General features: G+C 35.7%; 2 protein-coding genes and 1 pseudogene across 2 annotated transcripts; 1 reads left to right on the top strand and 2 right to left on the bottom strand.

Moving 5' to 3' along the window:
- Positions 1 to 792: 792 nt before the first annotated feature.
- Positions 793 to 8056, bottom strand: LOC120275592 (annotated as a pseudogene).
- Positions 8057 to 14694: 6638 nt separating this feature from the next.
- Positions 14695 to 17343, bottom strand: LOC120276349 (zeatin O-xylosyltransferase-like). The gene is made up of 2 exons (XM_039283072.1): positions 16424 to 17343; positions 14695 to 15332 (listed from the first exon to the last, which is right to left on the bottom strand). Exons 1-2 carry the CDS (start codon positions 17246 to 17248, stop codon positions 14778 to 14780), a joined length of 1380 nt encoding a protein of 459 aa, XP_039139006.1. The 5' UTR covers positions 17249 to 17343; the 3' UTR covers positions 14695 to 14777.
- A 6482-nt stretch (positions 17344 to 23825) lies between these two features.
- On the top strand, positions 23826 to 25780 carry LOC120276351. The gene is made up of 3 exons (XM_039283079.1): positions 23826 to 23969; positions 24089 to 24150; positions 25401 to 25780. Exons 1-3 carry the CDS (start codon positions 23912 to 23914, stop codon positions 25527 to 25529), a joined length of 249 nt encoding a protein of 82 aa, XP_039139013.1. The 5' UTR covers positions 23826 to 23911; the 3' UTR covers positions 25530 to 25780.
- The last annotated feature ends 2164 nt before the right edge of the window (positions 25781 to 27944 follow it).

The following is a 27944-nucleotide window of genomic DNA, read 5'->3' as shown; positions in this document are numbered from 1 at the left end:
GATCGCCCCATCTGCTTATGGGTGAAAAAGTCGTCTTTCGAAAGTCAACTTAGTTCCCAAAGCCTTATGCAAACTTTTTCCAAAAGTGTGCCACGAACCCGGTGTCCCGATCCGGCAGGGATCGACACTCGAACACCATGCAGACCTCACAATTTGGTCAATGTACATCTCGCTAGCTTCTCCAAAGACATGCCAGTCTTCAGACCAAGAAATGTGCGGACTTGGTTAATCGTCAACCACTACCCACACACTCGTCAAGACTCTTGTGGGTTCTAGAAAAACCGGACACAAAAATCCATCGCAATATTCTCCCACTTCCACTCGGGATCTGAAGTGGTCGAAGAAGTCCCTACCGGTCTCGATGCTCCACCTTAACCTCAGCCGAGGGTTAAACATTGTGCCACAAACCGGGCAATCTCCCGCTTTCATGTTATTCCACCGTAAAAGTACTCTTCGGATCCTTGTACATTTTAGTGCTCGCCAGGGTGAATCGAATAACCGGTGTAGCGAGCTTCTTCCATGATTTCCTTCTTTAACTCGAGTCATTTGGAACACGGATCCGATCTCCAAACCTCATCGAACCATCGTGGTGGATCCCGAACTCGAACTTGGGTGCCGCCTTCTATCTCCCGTCGAATCTTCCGAAATAGTTGTCTTCCGCTTGTGCTTCTTTAATTCTTTCCAAAAGCATAGGGCGCACCACTAAACTCGCCAAATAACCACATGTACCTTGTAAAATCACATGTAGCTCCATTCTTCTCATATCCTCCAGGAGTGGTCTTTGGGATGTAATCAATGCAACTGACCGCTAGAAGACTTCCTGCTTAGTGCATCAGCCACTACATTTGCCTTCCCAGGATGATAACTGATAGTCAGATCATAATCCTTTAGCAACTCCAACCATCTCCTCTGTCTCATGTTCAGCTCTTTCTGGGTGAAAATGTATTTAAGGCTCTTGTGATCTGTAAACACCTCACAAGTCTCTCCATACAAATAATGCCTCCAAATCTTCAGAGCAAAAATCACTGCTGCTAACTCCAGGTCATGAGTGGGATAGTTCACCTGAAATGGCTTTAACTGCCTAGATGCATATGCCACCACATGACCATTCTGCATCAATACACACCCAAGACCAGTTTTACAAGCATCACTGTAAATAGTAAACCCTTCACCAGGAGACGGAAGTGTGAGAATAGGTGCAGACACCAACCGATGCTTCAACTCTTGGAAACTCTGCTCGCACTGATCAGACCACTGAAATTTTGTTTCTTTCCTGGTAAGCTTTGTTAATGGTGCTACTAAGACTGAGAACCCTTCCACAAACCGCCTATAGTAACCGGCTAACCCCAAAAAGCTACGAACCTCTGTCACACTGGTTGGCCTCTTCCATTCAACAATTGACTCAACTTTCTTAGGATCAACAGAAATCCCATCTTTGGTTATCACATGACCAAGGAAAGCTACCCTGTCCAGCTAGAACTCACTTCGAGAATTTTGCAAACAATTTCCTCTCTCTTAAGATACCCAATACAATTCTCAAGTGTTCTTCATGTTCTTCCCGACTCTTCGAATACACCAGAATATCATCAATAAACACCACCACGAACCTATCTAAGAAAGGCTGGAAGGTTCGATTCATCAAATCCATAAAAGCCGCAGGGGCATTCGTCAACCCAAAAGGCATCACAAGGAACTCATAATGTCCATAACGAGTGCGAAATGCAGATTTGGACACATCTTCCGGCCTAATCTTCAACTGGTGGTATCCTGATCGAAGATCAATCTTCGAAAATATCTGTGAACCTTGTAACTGGTCAAAAAGATCATCTATCCGTGGCAGTGGATACATGTTCTTCACTGTCACCTTGTTCAGCTCCCGATAATCTATGCACAACCGCAAACTACCATCCTTCTTCTTGACAAACAACACCGGGGCACCCCACGGAGAAACACTGGGACGAATGAATCCCTTCTCAAGCAATTCCTCAAGTTGCTTCTTCAACTCCTTGAATTCTGCAGGTGCCATCCTGTAAGGAGCCTTCGATATGTGGTTCGTCCCCGGAACCAAATCAATAACAAATTCAACTTCTCTGTCAGGAGGCAAGCCAGGAAGATCTTCAGGGAAAACATCAGAAAACTCCCTCACCACTGAAATGTCCTCTAACACTGGCCCTTCTAATTTGTCTTCCATCACTGTTGCAAGAAATCCTGAACACCCACCCAAAAGTAATTTCCGAGCTTGAAAAGCAGAAATTACACGAGGCGGTGATGTAGAATCACTCCCAAGAAAGGTGAACTCTGCTTCTCCAGGGATTTTAAAAACTACACTTTTTGCATAACAATCGACTATGGCATGGAATTTAGACAAAAAGTCCATTCCTAAGATAACATCATAGTCAGTCATGGTCATAACATGCAAACGAGCTAGTAACTCATGACCGGCAACCATAATGGGGCAATTTTCACATGCTCTATTAAGCACAACATCAACTCCTAAAGGGGTTGCAACACACAAATCATAATCCACAGCTATAATAGGCAAGGCATGCTTACGAATAAATGCAGACGATATAAACGAATGCGTAGCTCCAGAATCAAATAATACGCAAGCATATGCAAAGTAAACCTCTAATATACCTGACACCATTGCATTAGAGGCGTGTGCATCCTCCTGAGTCATTGCATAAACACGCCCCTGGGTCTTTGGCCTTCCTGCTTTCTGCTGAGTTGAGGAAGTCGGTTGCTCACTAGCTATCTCTTTCCCTGTACGCTGACCTGAAGACGCTTGAGACTTAGGCGCTGACACCTGTCTCGAATCCTGCACACTAGATGTCCTCTGTGCACCAGAAAACCGCTGTGGACACCCAGCAATACGATGCTCCATACTGCCACACTTGAAACAAGCCCCAGTATTACGTCTGCAATCTGCAGTAGCATGTTAACCCCCACAAGTAGCACATCTCTGTCCAGAACGATACGGAATAGGTGCAAACCCACGAGATCGCTGTGCTGATGGCCCATTTACAGTCTGGGATTCACCTTGTCTCACCTCCAACCTAGGCTTTCCTCCACTTCCTGATTGATGGTTCCTCTGACTGTCAAAGCTTCTATCCCTCTTTTTCTGAAACCTTCTATTTTGATCTTTAGTATCACTCCAGACAGTGTCCAAAGACTTGGCACGACTCACAACCTCTGCATAGCTAGACAGGTGTAAGGCGGCCAACCCCCTACGAATGTGTGCCTGTAAACCGCCCTCAAAACGTCTGGCCCTGCTCTGATCATCATCTACCAGCTTGGGAGCATATCTGGAAAGTCTGTCAAATTCCATCTCATACTCATCCACTGTCATACTACCCTGAGTGAGATTGATGAACTTTTTCTCAAACTGGACCATTTTGTCCCTTGTGAAGTATTTGCAGAATAGAGCTTCTCTTAATTGCAACCATGAACTAAACTGCTGCCCTTGACGAGTGCGAAGCTCCCCTTGATACCAATGGTTTGCAGGACCCTTGAGCATGTACACACCAAACCTCAGTTTCTCTTCTTCAGTACACTTCATCACAGCAAAAGCCTTCTCCATTTCTTCTACCCAAACTTCCACTTCATCTGGATTAGTAGTTCCCTCGAATGGTGGTGGACCAGATCTTTTGAATTCCATGATGGTTTTCTCCTTAGGCTCTTGAGGAAAGGGCGGAGGAGGAGGCGGTAGTGGTGGTGGTGCTGCTAATGCCTGTTGTTGTCTCTGATTACGCACCAACCCTACCACTTCTCGAACCAGATCCATAAAAGTTTCCTGGTTATCAACCCTATTAGTCCCTTCCTAAGCAGGAATTTCGTGGTTATCAATCCTATCACCAGTCCCTCCCTCGGCGGGGGTCCCACCGGCAGTAGAGGACTGTCCTATCAAATCAGCAACACTTCTACTAGTATCTCTACGAGGAGGCATTCTGCAAGGTAAACCCAAATACAATCAGGCAAACTCAAACAAAAGATCCTATCAGATTAATAGCACTTAAGGATACCAAACTAAACATCTGTTAGCTCGCCTTAACACACTAAATCAGAAGATTTTTGCTAGGAAACTAAGATCATAGTTAATTGAAATCAACAACTCTCTGATACCACTTAGATTTGTCACGCCCCGAACCTGGAGCATTGACAAACCGCCGCATACCTACAAGGTCGTGACCAAGTAGGCACGCAAGGCCTCAAAACCTGTCTCACACTAGATAAAATAACCTTTAACAAAGACATTAACTTTAAGACAACATAGAGGCACAATGCCCGATATATAATGGAAGCAAGTAACAAGTGTCTCACAAGACATTAAACATAAGACATAAGTTCTAGGTTCACAACAATAAAGTTTATTAACTTGAAATATAACTAGGCAGCGACTTGCTCAACGACCCCGCTAAGCTGTCCACCACCCAACCCTACTCCTGATCTGAAAGAGAGAGATAACAACTTAATGAGCTTGAGAGCCCAGTAAGCAACCACTAAAAATATCGGGATCATAAAAATGTTCAATAATTTCTAAAAAGTATATATATGTAACAAAGCGGAATAAAAACAAAGTGAAATTCGAGAATCAAAAAAATAAATCACAATGATTTCCTTTATCAAAAACAACAAGCATATATGTCCCCCAACAACTAATGCCAAAAACAAAAATATCATAACTCATTTATTTAAACTCGGTGACCCGAGTCGGATTTCGTAACTCATAGGTTTACCCTCGGTGACCCGAGCTGAATATCGAGCCGTTATTCTTCACCGACGGAGCGGTGCGAAACTATAGTTTCTATGTCGAGATGCGTGTCGACACGGTCGATGTTTAACCCCGATGTCGAGGGTTATTGCACGATTAATTCGGGACTCACGATTTTTATAACAAAAATATGTTGGGTCCAAAAATTATTGTCCACACAAAAAAATACCCGGTGATCCTGCTTTTTTTCTTACAAAAATTAAACCAATTATATCAACAATAACACACTTAACAAAACAATAAATAAATAGCCAAAGTTAATATATATATATATACACACACACACACACACTATACATACAAATAACTTGGAATTCAAAAGAAATAACCTACTGAAACATAATATATAGAAATTTACCCAATCTTGAATCATCAAACAATCCAGAATTTTTTTCACATTTTTTTAAACAAATTAAAAATAGAATAATACTGAGAATTAAACAAAAAAATAAGTCCGAAATCAATGTTAGAAAAAAATAATTTACTAATAAAATAGCTGAAGTGACCAAATAATAGAAGAAATAATTTAACAAAAAAACAATTCAACAAGTGTCACAAATACATCATATATTAATATTTATAGGTGGTTTACTTTACGCGACTAGCTAACACCAAAACTACTAAGCACCACTGAAATTAGGCTCCACGGAACACCCTATATTTGAGAGTACATTCCAATGTATTAAAAGCGCTAAACATGCTACAAATACAGTGAAATATACAGATGGATCTAATTTCTACACTATCATAATACTTAATACATCTACATCTAACAATCTAATTTCTATAAACATATACATCCTTGAAGCAAAAAAAACAACATATAATATCAACATATAAACAATATATCTTTTAACACTGAACACAGCATCATAACCCATACACTTAATATATATATATTCATATATTATATGTGCTAAAATAATGGACGCCACAGCCTGCACACTAATTCCCAACAATGACAAACAAAATAAATAAACAAGTAAATAAAAAAAAATGGATTTGAAAGAATCAAGAAATATATATATATATATATGTATGAATACATTTACTAACTCAATGGACGCCACACACAATCAGCACATTAATTCAATGAATATATTTTCTAAATTAATGGACGCCACACACACAACCAGAACATTAATTCAAAATAATAATAATAAAAATAAAAAAGAAATTCAGTAAAACTAAATCTAAAAGAAACATATATATATATTGATTCTTCCCAAATCAAACTTGCAAATCAACGTTGATAATTCCTTGTGCAATGGCTAGCATCAACATGAGATAACAAATCCACTAGGCATAAAATATAACCCTAATTAAGATCAATAAACGATGCCACGACAAGATCTAGGAAATAAAAATTCCACCACTTAACCCTAGATCTAGGAAGAGAACGCTTACCTCACAATGATGACAACACAACCCTTGACGAAGAGGCCTATCTCCGTCCTCGCCGCCAGCACCACACACCAAACGAAAAAGAGAAGAGGAAAGAGGCAAGATCTCTCCCTCTTTCTTGGTCTAAACGAAAATCTAAATCGGGAGAAACAAGAGGTGGTGGCTAGGGTTTAAAAACCTAATAAAATATAAAGATTAAGAAAAAATAAAATTTAATAAAAAAAAAGGAAGGTTTCTATTCCTCTTCCGTAACAGCCATGCATGCAAAAATTAAATGAATTAAATTAAAAATGTGTGGGGCCCACAGTTATAACCCCTAATCTCATGTGTTATAGACATAGACAGGAGCTCTAATCCTCTAAGCTGGAGGTCCCACTGGGCTTGTCATTAGATCATGAGTTGTACGAGTATTGAAAAAAAATTATTTTGTTCTTATCATCTATTTTGTATGTATATATAAATAATAATATTCTATTAAGAGTGGCAAAACAAAAGCTTCTCACTTATTCAATGGTAATCATGCAAGTGGTTTCCAAAAACCACAGAAAAAACTTTTCTCCGGTTGCTGGTCAAGTCCAACCCAATTAATTGGAGATCATAGCAAAAATTATAAAGACAGCCTTCCAATGAAGTCCATTAATTAAAAAAAAAAAACTTATAGTTAAACTTCATATTTATAAAAATGTTTAGTACTATACTTATTTTCTGACAAAAAAAATAAATACATAAATAATTGTCAAAATCACTAGGTTCAAATGGTACTAAAAATAAATCTCTCTTCTAGTATAAGTGCATGGAGTGGTAAAAATTTGAATATTTTTTAAAAAATTAACTCATATATTACATCTTACACCACTGATGCAGACACTTAATTTTTTTTAAAAGAATAATAGTTTATAAAGCAAAGCAAAAACACTGACCTGTTCATCAGACATCATAGAAGTAGTACCAAAGGCAACATACAAAACACTCTTGTCCACTTGCTTATCAAGCCAGTCCAAACACTCACTTCTCCGAACACCACCAACAACCACAAGAGGGTGAGCAGGGCCAACAGTAAACACTCTCTTCCCAGCCTTAGCTCGCCGGAAATCTTCAATAAACTCACCTTCAATTGCTTCACAAGTATTAATAATAAACCCATCTTCAACAGCGTCCTTATCATAATGTCCACGAGTCCTAAACTCCAAGAAAGTGTCACTAAAACAACCTGGGAATTGCTTAAGAACAAGATCACTTGAGGTATGGTTAGGTAGGAAGGAGAGGTTGTAAAAGCAAGGAGTGCATCTGTACTTGAAAACTTGTATGTGAGTGGAGGTTTTGAGAGAGAGGGCTTGTTTTGCAGCGAAGGACATGAGAGGGTCATGGATGAGGATGAGACGTTCGGAGGAGGAGGAGAGGTCGTGGAGAAGAGAGGAAAAAGATGGTTGGAGATGGGATAAAGAGTGGAAGAGAGGGAGAAGGTGGTCAGGGAAAATGGAGGAGGGATTGGGAGGGGGGAGTGAAGAAAGATGGTAAAGGGAAGTGGTGGATGTGGAGAGTGGAGAGGGAGGAGGAAGGCCAGCCTTGGAAACGGGAGATGATCTGAAGGTTATGGATGGAAGAGCCAGCGAAGTGGACGGAGGAGAAGTGGCCGGAGGTGGAGAGGCGGAGGGAGAGGTGGAGGAGTTGGTTTAGATGGCCTTGGGCAGGGAAAGGGACCATTAATATTGTTGTGTTGTTGTTGTTGTTCATGATGATGATGATGATGATGATGATGCTTGGAGGGTGCTGAGAGGATGATTTTTTTTTGGTTGAGAGGATGATACTGAGGGAGGAGAGAGAGCGGATGGTAGGAGAAGAAGACAAGGTGGAGCTTGTTTAATTTATTCTTTGGATTATTTAGGGTAGTGGTGGGCGCGGGCTAATTAGCAGGCTGTTGTGGTTCACCGGCCCTGACCTGAACCTAGCCTGGTAGAGGTGTAGAACCCGTCGGATTGGGTTGACCCATTTACCCGGCGGGTCCAGATCACAGGGAGCTAGGTCCGGAACCGGCCTGACCTGCAGATTGACCCAGCGGGTTTGGCGTGCTGGGTGAGTTTGACCCACCCTTAAAAAAAAAATAAAAAAAAAGAATTAAAAAAAAAGAGTTTAAAAAAATTCCAGAAAGTAAAAAAAAAATAAGTAAAAAATACCAAATCAAGCTTGACTCGGTTCCAAATCGGGCCTAACCTGGCAGGTTGACCCGGCAAGCCAACCGTAACCGACCCATCTACATGACGGGGCGGTTACAATTCATTGAACCTGCCGGCCCACCTTTACTTTAGGTTGTGACTTGTGAGGTGCTGTTTATTTGCAAGCAATGAAATTGAGGAGTAATTAGTTAGGAATGAGAATAAGGGGGAATAGATTAGGAATGGAAGGAAAATTGTGTTTGGTTAGAGGGTATGAGAAAGTAATTCATTGGGAATGGGAAAAGTAAAAAAAAAAGAATTATGTGGGAAATATCTTTTATGCCCTTATTAAGTGAATATTAAATAAATAAATATATTAGTTAATAAAATTATTTTATTTGTAATATGTTATCATTATAGTTATAATTTATTTTTTATAATTAATTTTACAATTAATCTTTATTATTATTGTTATCATTTTACAATAAGTGGGAAATGTTGTTTTTTTTACAATGTTATATTGTTATTTTTATTATTTTATAATTAATTTAAATAATAATAATAATAATAATTATTATTATTATTATTATTGTTTTGTTGAATGACTAAAGTAAAAAGGAAAGAATGACAAAATTTCGATGGGAAAGCATTTAATGTCAGGGGTAAAATGGACATTTTATGATCCGGATTGGGCATTCCTTGTGAAAATGGGATGAATGGCAATCAACCTTCTCCCCTCATCTCATTCCTCATAGATTTCTCCCACATTTCCAAGTCTGTCAATCAAACAAAACCATTCCCAATCTATTCCCAATCCAAAACAAACATCACCTTGAGACTTGTGTGGGAATAATTTAAGATTTTAATGATTATTATATGTGTGGAGAAGGATTTTTATTTTTTGGACCAAGTCACCTCAAGGATGTGCACTAGGAGAAGTTATTCCCTCTAACGCAAGTGGCTTTCGTTATGTTGGAATTGATATCTGTGTAAAAAATCTCATAGAGGACCTGAGAAGTTATATAATGGGATCCACAATCAACCCATCAACTCATTAAACTATCTTTCATTATTTATAATATAAAATGGGACCCACAATTATTTCATTTATTTTTAAACTATTAACATTATATTTCATTAAAACATAGTTATTTAATAAATTTTTTAATATTTAATAAAATGTTCTATATTATTTTGAAAAAAACAATTAATTTGTGATGTGAATAAATAAAAAATAATTTATCAAGATCATCAAAAAATTAAAAAAAACAACGTTATTTAAATTAGAAAATACTAAAAATATTACATAATTAAAGCCATTAATAAAAGACATAAAAGCGTTAATTTTTGTTTTCGTTCACTCCGAAGTGGTGCCAAATATACTCTACTAAATCGGATCGAAGTTGATGATGTATTTCATGATCATGTATTTCGGTATTTCTTCTTATGTATTATTGAAAATCTTGAGTGCCCCCTACACTAACGAGGAAATGACAATTAACTTTCTTCGTCATCCCAATTTGTGATTGTATCCCTTTCATCCAATGATTTAAAAGACGGACCGAACCAGCCGGTTCAACCAGTGAACTGGTTGGACTGGATCGACTGATTTATTAATTTAAATTATTTGATTAGTTTATTTATTTTAAAATTACACAATTAAATAAAGTTAATAAACTCGGTCCAAATTCCAAAAAGACAAAAAGTCAAAAACTAAAAAGCATGATGGCTACTGTCAAGATATTATGATTTATAATATTGCACTAATTAGTAATTAAATAATTTTACTTTATAGTATAGTGTATACTTGTATTTTATTCCTCATTTTTTATTGTTGTTGTTGTTGTTTATACTTGTATACTTATATTTTATTTAATTCTTTATTTTTGAATATTTGTTGTATAGTTGTATCCTTGTATATTTGTATGACCTCATAAAGGTAATTTAACTTTGCAATAGGTAATTTTGTATCTTTTTTGCTTTTTTTTCCTTATTTTTTACTTATTTTTTTTTAATTTTTTAATTTTTTAAATATTTATTTATTTGAAAATTTTTAAATCCGGTTGAATTGGAACCAGTTGCCTAACCGAGGTGACAACTTGTCCGGTTATTAAAACATTGCCTTCATCTTCAACAATCATGTTATACAATATGATGCATGTGTACATTATATCTCTCAACTTTTTCGTGTACAAAAAACGAGCAGGGCCATGAACAATTGCCCATCAAGATTGAAGCATGCCAAATGCTCGCTCAACGTCTTTTCTTCCGGCCTCTTGCATTTGCTTGAACTTGATTCTATTTGCGTCTTCCGGATATGAAAAACTTTTCACAAATGTTGCCCAATTTGGATATATGCCATCAGCAATATAATATACTTTCGTGTATGTAGTACCATTAACATTGAACTGAAATGCTGAAGCATGTCTATGAAGTGCATCATTGAATAGAGGAAATTAATTGAGCACATTGATATCATTATTAGAACCAGCAACTCTGAAGAATGTATGCTAAATCCATAGGTCTGTTGAAGCAACAACTTCCAATATAATTGTTGGAACCCCTTGATCCACTCGAGTGAATTGGCCAATTTTTCCAATGCCAATGCATGCAATCTATGCTACCAAGCATACCAGGAAAGCCATGTCGCTAAGAATGTAGTTGAAGTAAACGTTTAACATCATCATTATTGGGTCTTCTTAGATATCTTGCTGTAAAAATTTTAATAATACATCAACAGAATTTAAATAGGCATTCAATTGCAGTACATTCAGTAATTCATATGTACTCGTCATACTGATCAGCCGGTGCCCACATGCTAATTGTCGATTAGCAGCAGTACATTTTTGAAGTGGTGAAAACCCTCGTTTACCAGTTGCATCAACCCTTAATTGGAAATATTCTGAATGACTTGCCAGTGCTTCTACGATTCGAAGAAATAATGGCTTGCACATTTGAAATCTTCGATGAAATACATTATCAGGATACATAGGTTAATCGGCGAAGTAGTCATTGAAAAGCGCGCCTTTCATGTCCTGTTTCACAATCATGATTCAGATGCTTTCGGCTTCTTCTAGGGTCACTAGATGATTCACCTTTTTTCCGCTTCTCCCGTTCCTCGACTAAATCACACATCTTTTCTTCCAAATTATCAATCAACGGCTAGATTATAACGGTTAGTTTATAATAGCTAGTTTTCAAACACACATTACATTATAAATAAAATTACATTACGTACATTGCATTAAAAATAAAATTACATTGACTTGAATTTAAAATTATATAATATTAAAATTACATTGCATTAAACATAAAATAAATAAAAATTAAATATTATATTTTGATTTTATAACATTACACATAAGACGATGATTCTCGAGTTGTTCAGCATTCATGTGGCTAGTATTCATGGTCAAAATTTGATGATCAACAACCATTTCAAAAGATTTTTTCAAACTTCTCACTTTTACTAATTTTTCATTCCTCCATTCTCGTAATTCTACCCATCTTGCTTCTATTACTTCTTCTACGTTTGGTTTTACGACCACATTTGACTTCCCTTTTCTCTTTGCCTTTGCTGCTTTTTGGCCAATAGGACGAACCTTGACCTCACTGTTATTTCCATCAATGATGCCACATTGGATGATGATGTATAAGCACCACTTTCATTGATCTTCAATTTCTTTGAAGACCTTGCAAGAGGACTATTTGGTTTCCATTTTGGATCATCTTTCAACATGACCCAAACATGCTCATAAATGAAATGCTTTTTACGATTATGATAATATAGATCGAGTACAAGCATGTTATTTCAATTGATTGTCACTCCATCCACTATGATACTTCCCTAATAATTTGTTGTATATTTAGTTAAATTCATTAATAAGTGGAATCATCCAATGCCAATATTGTTGACGCACCCCTTGCGTGTGTACCGCAAATGCACGAGTTGTCAAAGTAATAAGTACCCTGGTGAATGAGTAGTCGTATCACAGAGAATAGTGATCGGAAATACTAGAGTTGCTATTTAACTATGATGATGATGGTTCAAAGGTGGTGTGAACAATATCAATGTGAAAAGAAATAAAGAAACAAGAAAGAGAGACGCTATAAAATGAAAGAAGATGCAATCGATAGAAAATGGGGCACCCGTACATTGCTTACCCTAGAACTATTGTTTCAAATGCAGGACCAATCATTATGTCTCCTAACTGATGTTTAATGAGTCGTGAAAAACCTAAAATATACGGTCCCAAACCTAAGGTCAACCATGACTAACCCTACACTATGCAAAGTTGCATAAAGCTCTAGGGACTCCAAGTGATAAACCCTATTCCTTAATATAGATATAACCCTTTGGTCCAAGCGAAAGACCCCTAGTCACAATTAAGCCCCAACACTAAGGATTGCTTCAACGCTTTACTCGGTTTCTTGCGCAACTAAGCCCCAACGGAGTTCCTCTCTTAGCACTTCACTCTATTGTGGTCGCAAAGAACTTTTGGAATATACATGTAGGATAAATCACACCGGAAGGGAAAAGGAATGTTCCGCTATCTCTCGACTCACCATCTCAACCCTCTCCAATCTTGCTTTGTCTAACCCTTATGGTGCGTCACTCACTCACAAGGATTACAAGTGTAGATTCTCAACCTTAGTGTCACTTTAAAGGAAAATCAATTTAACAAGCATTCAAGATTGGAAATCAATTAAAGGCATCAATTAAAGAAATATAATGAAAAGTCAATGAAACAAAAACATCATACGGTTTACAAGTCCAAACACCCACTAGGGGTTTGGCTATCCATGGAATAAGATACAATCAATAATGAAATCAAAAGTAAACACATGCAATTCATAAGTAAAAGCCCCTCATATTCCGTGTTGATGGTCTTGTCGAGTAACCTCATCTTCTCCAAAAGTTCCCTCGTCAAGCATAGGGCACACCTCGCCGAATTGGTGTCGACGAAAGCTCCCCCAATAACTATCTGCCAAAGGAACGCAGTGTTGAAGGCTGTAGAACCACTCTAAGAACCTTGCCAAAACCTCTCTAAACCCTAGCCGCGAGCGCCTCCGAACTTGAGGAAAATATGGGAAAAGATTATTCAACACGTCACAAGTCGCGGCTTAAATAGGGCTGTAATCGGGCATCCATATGGACATGTGGAATTTCCACATGCCTGTGTGAATTTCCAGGACTTCAATTTCTGCGAGCTATAAACAGTAACTGCTATAGTGTTTCGTTATAATACTCCCGAATCCACACTCTTCATCGAGGCCATATGAATGGGCACACATCCATGCGGTAGATTGAGTTACGTCTTCAATAAAAATCACATTGACAAAAATCTTGTTAGCATTGCACAAGTCGGGACACGCGAATGTGACTGCCTTTGTGCCTCTCCAAACCATGTAATTGCTTGAGCACAATGGAGGTTGGCACACAATCACGTGTCTTTGAGCACAACGGAGGTTGGCACACAATCATGTGTTGTGTCTTCGCGTTTGTTCCATTCAAGATTTGATCAACAAAATGCATCCACAGATTTACTTTTGGCTCTTTCCTTCCACTATTGTTTCCACAACCCTATATGCACAAAAGTAACACAAATACACATGTATAAACGATAAAATCTAAAAAAAAAAGTAATGCTCAATGTAAGAAAAAATACTTCATATTACTAGTACACAAGCACTTATCAGTTGCTTATAGCTAGATGTAATTTTCTCCTTGAACCAGATCGCCGATTTTCATTGAACTAGTTGGTCACTCTTTTTCAAAATGTTCTATCATTCTGAGTAGTAGCAACACTATCAGTTAAAATTGTAAGCCATGCACTCACAAGCATTTTATCGTCTTCCATGTTCCATGGTCGTCGTTTTCAACTTGATCTTCATGCTTGTCTTCATTCAGAACAATATTCTCAATCCTTGGTTGTGTGGAAAAAGAGGGAAACTGAGAGTCAGAAAATGAACCTATTTCTGTTGTATTCTGTTGATCGGCATGAGAATTTTTATCAAAATTTTCAGGGTCGCTTGAAGGAATCTGAATGCCACTTGTTTCAATATTGATTTGTTGACTTGTCATACCCATGCTTGGATTGAAGAAACTAGGTCCATAAAACATTGGATAACCATATGGAAAATTTGGTTGATTTTTAAAATTGGGGAAAATTTTGTGAAGTGGGATACTTTTGTGGGTTTTGAAGATAATTTTGGAAATTTTAAATATTTGGTTGGAAGAAAGAATATGGAAAATTTTGAATATCATTTAGAAAATTCGGAGCTTGGGAATATGGAAGAGTATTTTTATCCGTAATATAATTGAAAATTTGAAGATGAAGAAATGGAGAAGAATGTTCAGGTTTATTTGAGAGAAACCTCAACACCATTTCCCGTTTATTTTATTTATTAATATATAAATTTTACAAGAAGTTAAAAGAAATCTCAAATCATGTACTAATATATGAAATGAAGGATTGCATCTCTTTCCAAGAAGAACCACCATGAGAAACACTAACCCTAATTTGTTCACCAAGTTCCCTTGCCCTATTCTTCACCTCCATCCCTTCATCACTCACCATCAATCTCTTCACCACCTCCACAATCACCATTGAGCTCACAACTTCCATTCTATGTTCCCAATCCCTCACCATGAACCCCACCTTCAAATACTCACTCACACACATGGCATTCCTTGGTTGGTCCGAGTGCATGGGCCATGCAAGAATTGGCACTCCAAAACTCAAGCTCTCCATGCATGAGTTCCATCCACAGTGACTCATGAATGCTCCAATGGCTTTGTGTGCTAGTATTTCCAACTGTGGAACCCAATCTCTCACAACCATTCCAACACCTTTCAATCTTTCTTCATATCCTGGTGGCAACTTTCTTCTTCTCTTGTCAGCGTTTTGTTCATCAGCAGATACATCACCACCATCAGCATCTCTCAGGACCCATATGAACTTTTGCTCACTCTTCTCTAATCCAATTGCTAACTCTTCTATCTGCACCAATGTGAAATATATATTGATATTCTTGGTAAAATTATTTAAATGTAAGGGAAAAAAAATTAAGTCTCATAATGAAGAGGCAGAATTTTTTTTCATGAAAAATTGATAAATCATATTTATTTAATAAAATCCATAAAATACAAATAGAACATGACAACAAATTACATAAAACAAAATGACACCAAACACAACAAAATGTAGTTCACTATATTATACGTAAATAAAATAAAAATATAAACATTTCTATAAGTATTATGGACACAAGAGAGGGATTAACTAGGCATTAGGTTTGCAAAAGCCTCTGGGAATTTTTTTTAAAACCATAAAAAGATGAAAAACACAAATAAATCTGAAGGACATATATATTTTATAAAAATATATTAATTTTTAGATTTATCACTCATGCAATAGAGTATGTAATATTTTATCTCTTTTGAGCAACTCAAAGGTGGATGGTTCCAATCCTAGATACTCATGGTTTATCTATATTTTTAATTAAAAAAAATAAATGTAAAATAAAAATATGATATAGTTATAACCCCTAATCTCATGTGTCATTAGACATAGACAGGTGCTCTAATTCTCTAAGCTGGAGGTCCCACTGGGCTTGTTAATAGATCATGAGTTGTAGGAGTATTGAAAAAAAAAATTATTTTTTTTCTGATCATCTATTTTGTATGTATATATAAATAATATTCTATTAAGAGTGGCAAAACAAAAGCTTCTCACTTATTCAATGGTCATCATGAAAGTGGTTTTCAAAAACCACATAGCGAAGACTTTTCTCCGGCTTCTTGGTCAAGTCCAACCCAATTAATTGGAGATCATAGCTTAAAGACTACCATTAATTAAAAAAGACTTATATTTAAAGTTCATATTTATAAAAACATTTAATTAGTCCTATACTTATTTTTTGAAAAAATAACTTTTATGTGACACTATTTCAGAATCAATAGCATTGAGTGATCTTAAAATAGTGTCTCGAATGCAATTCCAAAGGTGAGATTCCCATTTCTGGGTTACTTTGGAATGAATAACATTACTCTTTATTGATTTAAAAAAAAAAAAAAATCAAAAACACTGACCTGTTCATCAGACATCATAGAAGTAGTACCAAAGGCAACATACAAAACACTCTTGTCCACTTGCTTATCAAGCCATTCCAAACCCTCACTTCTCCAAGCACCACCACCAACCACAAGAGGATGAACATGACCAACAGTAAACACTATCTTCCCAGCCTTAGCTCGCCGGAAATCTTCAATAATCTCACCTTCAATTGCTTCACAAGTATTAATAATAAACCCATCTTCAACAGCGTCCTTATCATTATAATGTCCACGATTCCTAAACTCCAAGAAAGTGTCATTAAAACAACCAGGGAATTGCTTAAGAACAAGATCACTTGAGGTTTGGTTAGGTAGGAAGGAGAGTTGGTAAAAGCAAGGAGTGCATATGTACTTGAAAACTTGGATGTGAGTGGATGTTTTGAGAGAGAGGGCTTGTTTTGCAGCGAAGGACATGAGAGGGTCATGGATGAGGATGAGGCGTTTGGAGGAGGAGGAGAGGTCGTGGAGAAGAGAGGAAAGAAAGGGTTGGAGATGGGATAAAGAGTGGAGGAGAGGGAGAAGGTGGTCAGGGAAAATGGAGGAGGGATTGGGAGGGGGAGTGGAGAAAGGTGGTAAAGGGAAGTCGTGCATGCGGAGAGTGGAGAGGGAGGAGGAAGGCCAGCCTTGGAAACGGGAGATGATTTGACGGTTATGGATGGAAGAGCCAGCGAAGTGGACGGAGGAGAAGTGGCCGGAGGTGGAGAGGCGGAGGGAGAGGTGGAGGAGTTGGTTCAGATGGCCTTGGGCAGGGAAAGGGATCACTAATATTGTTGTGTTGTTGTTGTTGTTGTTGTTGTTCATGATGATGATGGTGATGATGTTTGGAGGTGTTGAGAGGATGATTTATTTTTTTGGTTGGATGATATTGAGGGAGAAGAGATAGAGGATGGTAGGAGAAGAAGGTAAGGTGGAACTTGTTTAATTTATTCTATGGATTGTTTAGGGTAGTGATGGGCATGGGCCAGTCAAAAGGCCCTGCGGGCCTGATTCGTTGGGTTGCGGTTTATTGATCCCGACCTGAATCCAGAATGGCAAAGGTGTAGAACCCGTCGGAGCAGGTTGATCCGTTTGACTCTGTGGGTCCAGGTCATAGGGAGCTAGGACTAGAATCGGCCTGACCCAGCGGGTTTGACATGCCGGGCCGATTTGACCCACCCATTAAAAAAAATTAAAAAAAAGTTTAAAAAAATTTTAGAAAGTTCAAAAAAAAAAGAAAAAAAAATTATCAAATCAGACTTGACCCGATTCCAAACCGGGCCTGACTTGGCGGGTTGACTTGGCGAGCCAACTTTAACCGGCCCGTTTACATGACGGGGCGGTTGCGGTTCATTGAACCGGCCTGGTCACGGGCCCACCTCCAGTTTATATTGTGAGAGTTGTGTAGGAATGATTTAAGATTTTAATGATTATTATATGTGTGTGGAGAAGGATTTTACCAAGTCACCTCAAGGATGTGCACAAGGAAGTTATTCCCTCTAACGCAAGTGTCTTTCATTATGTTGGAATTGATATCTGTGTAAAAAATCGCATAGAGGACCTGAGGGCATCTTTAATAGTTAGGCTATCTTAGAGTTTGATGATTATACCGCCTCATCAACCCATTAAACTCTTATTCATTAAACTATCTCCCATAATAGTTATACTATAAAATGAGACCTATAATCAACACATCAACTCATTAAATTATCTCTCATTATTTATACTATGAAATGTGATCCACAATTATTTCATCCAATTTTTTAAACTATTATAACATTAATATATTTCATTAAAACATAGTTTTTTTAATAAATCCTTGAATATTTAAAACAAAATTTAATAACATATTTAAAATTATATTTCAAAATAAATATTTAAAATATAATAAAAATGTTCTATATTATTTTGAAAAAAACAATTAATTTGTGATGTGAATAAATAAAAAATAATTTATCAAGATCATCAAGAAATAAAAAAACAACTTATTTAAATTAAAAAATACTAAAAATATTACATAATTAAAGTCATTAATAAAAGACATAAAAGAATTAATTTTCGTTTTCGTTCACTCAGAAGTGGTGCCAAATATGCTCTCCTAAATCGGATCGGAGTTGACGGTGTACTTCTTGATCACGTATTTCGGCATTTCTTCTTATGTATTGTTGAAAATCTTAAGTGCACTCTCAACTGACGAGAAATGGCAATTCACTTTTTTCTTCATCCAAATTTGTGATTGTATCCCCTTAATCTTCAACTATCATGTTATTCAATATTATGCATATATACATTATATCTCTCAACTTTTCCCTGTGCCAAAAACAAGCAAGGCCATGAATAATTTCCAATCGAGATTGAAGCACGCAAAATGCTCGCTCAACATCTTTTCTTCCAGCCTCTTGCATTTATTTGAACTTGAATCTATTTGGGTCTTTCGGATATGAAAAACTTCTCACAAATGTTGCCCAATTTGGATATATGGCATCATCAAGATAATATCATTTCGTGTATGTTGTACCATTAAAATTGAACTGAATTGATGGAGCATATCCATGAAGTACGTCATTGAACAGAGGAGATTAATTGAGCACATTGATATCATTAATAGAACCAGCAACTTCGAAGAATGCATACTAAATCCATAGGTTTGCTGAAGCAACCGCTTCCAACATAATTGTTGGAACCCCTTGATCGCCTCAAGTGAATTGGCCTTTCCATACGACTAGACAATTTTTCCAATGCTAATGCATGCAATCTATGCTACCAAGCATACCAGGAAAGCCATGTCGCTGAGAATATAGTTGAAGTAAACGTCCAACATCATCATTATTAGGTCTTCTTAGATATCTTCCTGCAAAAATTTTAATAATACATCGACAGAATTTAAATAGGCACTCAATTGCAGTACATTCAGCAATTCATATGTACCCATCATACTGATCAACAGGTGCCCCATATGCTGATTATCGAATAGCAGCAACACATTTTTGAAGTGGTGAAAGCCCTTGTTTACCAGTTGCATCAAACCTTTAATTGAAAATATTTTGAATTACTTGCCAGTGCTTCTACAATTCGCAGAAAATAACGCCTTACACATTCGAAATCTTCAACGAAATACATTATCAAGATAAACAGGTTCATGGCAAAGTAGTCATTGAAAAGCCTTTCGTGCCCTACTTCACGATCACGATTCAGATGCCTTCGGCTTCTTTTAGGGCCACTAGATGATTCACGCTTTTTCTGCCTCTCCCAATTCATTGAGTAATGCACACATCTTTTCTTCTGAATCATCCATCAACGGCTAGATTATAACAGTTAGTTTACAAAGGCTAAGGGCTAGTTTTCAAACACACATTACATTATAAATAGAATTACATTATGTACATTGCATTAAAAATAAAATTATATTACGTGACTAGAATTTAAAATTACATAATATTAAAATTCCATTGCATTAAACATAAAACAAATAAAACTTAAATATTATATTTTGATTTTATAACATTACACATAAGACGATGATTCTCGAGTTGTTCAACATTCATGTGGCTATCCATGGTCAAGATTTGATGATCAGCAACCATTTCAAAAGATTTTTTTTTTCAAAATTCTCACTTCTACTAATTTTTTATTCCCCCATTCTCGTAATTCTACCCACCTTGCTTCCATTTCTTAGTCTACGTTTGGTTTTTTGACCATATTTGGGGTAAATTTTTCAAGTGAGTACTTAAGTTTGGCCTTATATCAGTTTGAGCACTAACTTTCAATTTGTATCAAAATGAGCATAAAATTTTAATTTTGTTTCTCCGGCGGGGCAATTGGGGGATTTTGGTTATAATCGAGTGACGTTGAAGCCGGAAATATGATGTAGACACCTTGGAACCAAGTTAGCAACTATCCACATAATCAACCAAGCTGGAAAGGGATGAAGATAAGGAAGGGGAGGAAGGAAAGGGATGATGATGTGGTAGCCAATTAGGCTACGTGTATAAGTTGATGATGTGGACATGTGCTGAGTTGGTTCCTGGGTGTCCACATCATATTTACGGCTTTCAGGTCAATCGATGATAACCAGAATCCCCCAATTGCCTCACCGGAGAAACAAAATTAAAACTTTGTGCTCATTTTGATACAAATTGAAAGTTAGTGCTCAAACTGATATAAGGCCAAACTTAGGTACTCATTGGAAAAATTTACCCACCATTTTTTACTTCCCTTTTCTCTTTGTCTTTACTACTTTTTGGCCAATAGGACAGACCTCGAACTCACTGCCATCTACATCAATGCTTGTATCTACATTGGATGATGATGTATAAGCACCACTTTCATTGATCTTTAATTTCTTTAAAGACCTAGCAAGAGGAGTATTTGGTTTTCATTTTGGATCATTTTTCAACATGACCAAAACATGCTAATAGATGAAATGCTTTTTACAATTCTGATAATATAGTGTACGAGCATGTTCCTTCACTTGATCGTCACTCCATCCACTATGATGCTCCCCTAATAATTTGTTGTATATTTGGTTAAATTCATTAATAAGTGGAATCATCCAAAACCAATGTTGCTTACAGCTAGTTGTTTTTCTCCTTGGACCAGATCGCCGATTTTCATTGAACTAGTCAGTTACTATTTTCCAAAACGTTCTATCATTCAGGGTAATACCCACAACGCTATCAGTTGAAATTGTAAGCCATGCACTCACAAGCATTTTATCATCTTCCATGCTCCATAGTTGTCATTTTTCAACTTGATCTTCACGTTGGTCTTCATTCAGAACGATATTCTCAATCCCTGGTTGTGTGGAAAAAGGGAGAAACTGAGAGTCAGAAAATGAACCTGTTTCTGTTATATTCTGTTGATTGGCATGAGAATTTTTATCCAAATTTTCAGGGTCGCTTAAAAGAATCTGAAAGCCACTTTGTTTCAACATTGATTTGGTGACTTATCATACCCATGCTTGGATTGAAGAAACTAGGTCTAGAAAACATAGGATAGCCATATGGAACATTTTATTGATTTTGGGTATTTGGATAAAAATGGGGAAAATTTTGTGAAGTGGGATAATTTTGTGGGTTTTGAGGATAATTTTGGAAATTTTCCATATTTGGCAGGAAAAAAGAATATGAAAATTTTGAAAATGGAGAAGTATTTTTATCTATAAGATAATTGAAAATTTTAAGATGAAGAAATAGAGAAGAATGTTAAGGTTTGCTTGAGTATGTGGGTGTATTTATAGATGTAAAATAAAAATAAAAATATTAATTGAAAAAATTAATTAAGAGTCATTGTCACATTTCAACCGTTAAATTTTAAAAATATTAAAAAATATTAAAAGTTATATTGCAATGGCTCTATTAAAAGAAAATTAAAATAAAAATTTTTTAATCATGGAGCCCACCGGTTGAGCGCTCATAATAGGCATTATTAATAGACCTGAAAATCGTTGATATGATTAGGATAGTTTATATTTTATTTTTTTTCAAAATAGTGGTGACTTTAGATATTGATACTTATATATCTTATAGTTATATTTTATTTTTCTCCATTGTACTATTAATTTTAGAAACTGATAATTATATAAATATGATAGTTGTTATTTTACAGATAACTATATATGATTTGTGTCCATGACCAAATTTCAGGTTGTTTTTTTAATTATATAATTTATTATTTAATAACAATAATTAATAAAAATATTTGTTTCCTTGTAAATTAGATAGCCGACTTGATGGTGCGGCATGCTCATGAATTGGCAGGATGCTTTTCTATTTGTGTCCTTGGTTGGAGGCTGATATATACTGTTTATAATCATGGATATGACCCGTATAAACCAAAGAATGGTTGCTTAAAATTATAAATTAAAAATAAAAAAAAGTAAAACATGGCTTTTGCTAATGGCAACTGCTCAAATAAATAGTCATACTAGAACAACTACCAAAATTATTTGACTATTTATTTTATTTTAAGCGGTCATTCTCCATTGTACAAATAAAATAAATAACCACAAGATTAACTTGGCAAAATGTTACATCGAACGATTGGAGCTTTATTATGTGTATACCTAGAAGATATATACAAATTAAATTGAACAAATAAATCCTCATGCTATACAACTCTAGAGGAGAAAAAAAATGACATCTTTCTACAAAGGACTCAATAAATATCTGAATGAACAATACTACAATATTTCTATAATACTTTTTTGCACAATATTACAACAATACTGTAAACATAAAGATTTGATTCTAAGTTTACTTATTCTTTGTTTGAATAATAATCCATTGCACTAAAACAAATGAATGAAAGTTTGAAATAAAGAAAAGTTTGTCTATTTTATTCACTACTTCACCGCAAGCAAATATAGTGCCTCTGCGTGACATTAATAAATATTATTTTATTAAATTAAAACAATAATTGTTAAATATTAATTTATGAGACTAAAGCATATATAGAATAACAAAGTCTAAGGAAATAACTTTTAATTTATTTATAATTTTGAAGTAAAATTAATTTTAATTCTTAATATATATATATATATTGTTGCATGCGTTAAAAATAAAAAGAAAGGAATAACAACAATAAAGCAGTCCACTAGCAGTGAAAACTAACAAAGTGCAACAGAAACAATACATAAACGAAAAAAAGAAAAAAGAAGACGAGGTACAAGATTAAAAACAAAAAAAATAAAAATAAAAAACACAAACTCCTAATTGAGCCAGGGGCAAGACTACAAGCAGACTAAGGCACTTGCTCATTAAACTGCTGATCACTTGTCACCAAATTCTGTAAACTGACCAAGGAACTCCATACTGCATTTAGCTTAGGTAACAGAATCTTCCATCCTAGTTTTTTCTTCTGGAGCTTCTGGAGATTGGGTACCGGAGTTAGCACCATTTTTCTTAAAAATATTTAAAGATTTTTTTTTAAACCTGAAAAATATCTCAATTTACTTTCACTACCATCACATTTTTTATTATATTTAATTATTTAAATAATTAATTTGAAAAAACGTATTAACAATGGTACATAGTCAAAATTAATTAAATATTCAAACATCTTAAATTACAATTCATGTTCAGAGTCTTCTGTGGGAGTTCTGTGTGAGAATTATTTCTTGTTCTCCTTTTCAGGGTTACATAACAGGGGTTTATCCCCAGGATATCAGTCAAGCCACTATAACTGGTGCACCTATGTACTTGTTTGTCATTTGTTTTGTGGCTTGTCGACTTTGTGAAAAAAAAATTAATTAAATATAAAAAAATTAATTTTAAAATAAATCAAATTTGATCAACTTTACATAAATTTTCTTGCAAAATAATTACTTAACGGGTTGCGGATCCAACTGGTTTATTGTTAATCCCGACATTCTTTTGTGATAACGGGTTACGGATCAAAATGATTGACTGATAGATCCGACCCGAAAATTCTAGGGTTTTATCCTCTTTGTTGAAGCTGAGCTCGAGAGAGAGAGAGAGAGAGAGAGAGATGTCGAAGAAGAACAACTTAGCGAAGAGGAAGAAGCAGCACGAGTTTGATCTTCAAAGTTCGTATTTTTTTCCTATGTTTTTCTTCTATGATTCTTTGATTCGCAGTCAACATTCTATCTGATTCCTAGATCTGTGAATTTCCTGCTTGATTTTGTGTTTTTTTGCCCTAAATCAGGAGAGAAACAGGAGAAGGAGAAGAGATCAAAGAAGCTTCAAGCTAGAAAATCTAAAATGAAGGTTTTGATATTATTATCATTTGTTTTTTTGAATTCATAAATTTGGTTTTTGTATAATGTTAATTCTTTAAGTTTGATTGACTTCAATTCCATTAATTGCAGTATTGATGAGTTCGTTTAGATGATGTAGAATGATGTTACAAAATGAGATATTTTTGAGGATTGAAATAGAAAGGTCTCTATAATCAAGACTTAGTCTGGATGATCTATTGTAAATGTTTAGTTTATCATAATATGTTTTTGTCCTATCTCTCTTTGCAAAAATTTCTCTTTTGGTAGAGTTTGTGCTGGGTTAATAACTGAAAATTATAGCTATCTTCTGTGGAATTAATTCTGTGAGGTTGGTCAGAAGGATTGTGGGATGGGATTTTTTAAATTTGCAGTTAAACTCAAAACCAATGTTTGGTTGCATGGAAGTAGATGCAAGATGAATTTTCAAATCTTTATTTTCACCTAAAAGTTAGGATTTTGATTTATGCCTAAGGCACTGGATGCATTTCAACTAGATCTGTTGACTACTTGCCATGTTTTAGTGAACTTTTAAAATGAATGATTTAGAGGGATCTTTGTTGTCATGTGGTGTTTGTCTGACAGCTGGCTACAATGACCACCCAATTGATGAATCCCCCCAATTAAAAACCCCATTGGTTGCTATAATGCTAATTATTATTTTAGTTGTATGAGTGTCCATTAGCACAGTGTTGATTCTATAAGGGACTATAGTAAATCAGAGCTTTTGGCACTAAATTATGGATATTGGGAACTAAGTCTTGTAATCATCCTTGATTTTATGTGCAAGCAGAATTCTATAAGATCCTCATTCCTGAATTATGAAGCAAATTTAAATTTTTCTAATATCAGTGGTATCTTGTAATCATCCTTGTGATCCACTGTTTGTTTGTTTTTGTTTTTGTGTATGTTTTTGGCCCTTGATTACATACCACTTTCTATGTTCTTCATCTGAAGTGTGACCGCTACTCATTATCATGGACACTTTTGCCATTGATTTTCTGTATTTTCTGACTCGGGGTCGTTACATGTTCTGTAGTTTAATGCTCTATAGCAACACCCTTGGCATCACTGTATGGGAATCAACTGAGCCTTAGTCTTTGATGCTACAAACATATGTAATTTGTTATATTTAGCATTTCCTCGTACTCAAGGAGTGAAATTTTCACTATTATATTGTTACCGACAATCATTCCTCAAGGCAACTGATTTTATTTTGCTTATTTGTCTTGATTTCTTCAGATCGATGGCACTGAGAATAAAAGAAAAAAGAATTCTAATGGTTTTCAAGTAGGAAAGAAGAAGTTGAAGACTAAACTGTCAGCATTGTCGAAGGCTAAAGCGGCCCAAGCAATGGAGCTTGACAAATGACTTATAATTCAGAATACCAATTAGGAATGTTCTTTTTTTTTTTTTTTTACTTTTTTTTGTGGTTTAAATTTTGTGATGTAGACACTGAAATCTTTTGTAGGCATATCACCATTTGAGTTTTGTATGCTTATTGCCTGGGGAGCATTGTTCTATTGTTATGTTTGGTATTATGATGCTCCCATTTGCAGTTTTGTACTGTGTTGGTGGGCATTATTATATGAAGCATGGCATCTGAATGCCACAATTTTTTCCGTTGGTGTGTTTTGCGTTCGAAGTTATGTTTGTTGAATGGACTGTTGATTGTCTCTAAATTAAATTACATGTAAGTGAAGTTACATGCACGTGAAAATGTTGTATTTTAATTTACATCATTATTGTTTTACTTTGTTGTAACTAAAAATAAGGTATTTATTTTTTGCTTATTTGATTTGATGTAAATTTACAAATATAGTTTCTATGAAAACAAGATGCTGAAATTACTCTTATTATGTATTATTATCATGGATTATTTAATACTCTTTATAAAAACTAATTTAAGTAAAATTAATTAATTAATTTAAGAAATCATTTAAAAATATTTATGCAATTTATTACTTAAAAATTATAATTAAATTTGGAAAAAAAAACTTACTCTATTAATTATTTTTATAATATCTTTTACAGGGAATGAACAAATAGCCCAATTCAAGTTTGGTTATGCACAAAAACTCATGATTTTTAATATTCACAAAAGGTCCCTCTTTTATATATTTCTTTCATTTTAGATCCAAACTGTTGCTAACACCACTATATTTGAAGGGAAAAGACCAAAAAGCCACGATACAGTCATTAATGCCTGTGACCATCTGCCCACGTTGGGAATTGGCGGTTTAGCATGTTATGAATCCCGAGGGAGGCGCGATGGTTGCCGTGTGTGCCTTCTCTCACTTGCCTTTTTTTTGTTGTTAGAGGGAAGAAGTCGAAGGACTTTCTTTTCTCTGCATTTGTTTGCCACCGTGAAGCTCTCTGTTCAACATTGAAGGCATTGGGAAGAATATCACAAGAGATTCCATTGTTTCCTTGACACCATCTCTCCATTCTTGAATCAACCAAAGTCATATCTTAAGGTATTAAAGCAACATGGCAATTGCTGAAGGATTCTTGGTGGCTGTAGGGTTGTTTTTATCCATATTTTTGTTTCTAGTGTTATTTTATTCCTATGTAGTTGTGTATGCTCTGGTCTGTAATTTGGAATAGTGTCATTCTATTCCTCCAGGAAGATAATCTGTATCTTATAGTTGTATCTTCCAGTGTTGTGATGTGTGGGAGAACATTAATTGTGTGTGTTGTGTTCAGATAAATTGTGTTGCATGGATGAAAAAATTGTTTCTCATTAAAAGTGTTTTTTACCGTTTAGCTAAAATGGTTTCCATTTAAAATATTGTGTATCCGCTTATGTACATTAGTTACCGTTTAATAATTATTGATAGCTCATTAATTGTTGGTCTCGCTGAAGATACTGGAGATATGGCCACCAACCTTGTCAACGAGATGTGTTATTTGGTCCCAATAGTGGAAACAATTGCCGATTTGAGACATAACATGAGTTCGAGGCATTGGGAATTCATACATAATACTCTTTTCTCATCTTTAATCGAAATTGAACTTGTACTACAAGAGTGGGGATTGCTCGATGCTCTAATGCAAAGGTATGATGAGCACTCGCAAAAATTCAGGATTGGTGAGAGCTTGCTGAGTTTCAAGCCTGAAGATGTAGCGATTATTCTAGGTCTCAAATGTGATAGGGACGCAGTAGTTTTCAAGAAGAGGAAAACTCAATTAGAATTCGAAGCAAAATATTTCTCCAAAACATATGAGAGACATAGGGATTCTATAAAAAAAAAAACCATTGATAAGATTGTTCGAAAGAAAGGAGAAGTAAATTTTGTGAAGTTATTGATTGTATACATTATGGGAACCATGTTGTTCATGAACACATCGTGCTCCATCTCTAATTGGGATGTAGACTATGCGGACGATCATCCTGCACTGCGGTGCTATGCATGGGCGCAAGCCACACATAAGTGGTTTATGGAAGACGTCTCGCAGACGGCCGCGAGAGTGCAAGCAAGGTGTTCCAACAAGAAGACAAGCACGGGCCATTTGCGAGGATGTGTTGTCTTACTAAATATTTGGTTCTACGAGGTTACCGTCACCGTTAAGAAGGTGAGCTTTGGTAAGACTCCCCGAATAATTTGTTACGGAGATAACAGTTTCATGAAGTAAGCATCCCTTGGCCGTTACTAACAACACTCGACGGCAAAGAGGTATTAAATTGTTTAGTGTTTGTTGTGTATTAACATTTTCCTCTTAACATAATTTGTTTCTCTTTAACATTATTTGTTACCACTTAAGTTGTGGAGTTTTCGCATAAAT

This window comes from Dioscorea cayenensis, chromosome 14, assembly GCF_009730915.1.
Source record: "Dioscorea cayenensis subsp. rotundata cultivar TDr96_F1 chromosome 14, TDr96_F1_v2_PseudoChromosome.rev07_lg8_w22 25.fasta, whole genome shotgun sequence".
NCBI lineage: Eukaryota > Viridiplantae > Streptophyta > Magnoliopsida > Dioscoreales > Dioscoreaceae > Dioscorea > Dioscorea cayenensis.
Note: the sequence above shows the minus strand (reverse complement) of the source record. Positions and strands in the feature narration are given on the sequence as shown.

Coding starts and splice junctions, on each gene's coding strand:
- LOC120276349 (XM_039283072.1), bottom strand. CDS start 17,248: ATGAACAACAACAACAACAACAACAACACAACAATATTAGTGATCCCT. Junction 15,333..16,423: donor CTATGATGTCTGATGAACAG/GTCAGTGTTTTT, acceptor ACATTGGTGCAG/ATAGAAGAGTTAGCAATTGG.
- LOC120276351 (XM_039283079.1), top strand. CDS start 23,912: ATGTCGAAGAAGAACAACTTAGCGAAGAGGAAGAAGCAGCACGAGTTT. Junction 23,970..24,088: donor GCACGAGTTTGATCTTCAAA/GTTCGTATTTTT, acceptor GCCCTAAATCAG/GAGAGAAACAGGAGAAGGAG. Junction 24,151..25,400: donor CTAGAAAATCTAAAATGAAG/GTTTTGATATTA, acceptor TGATTTCTTCAG/ATCGATGGCACTGAGAATAA.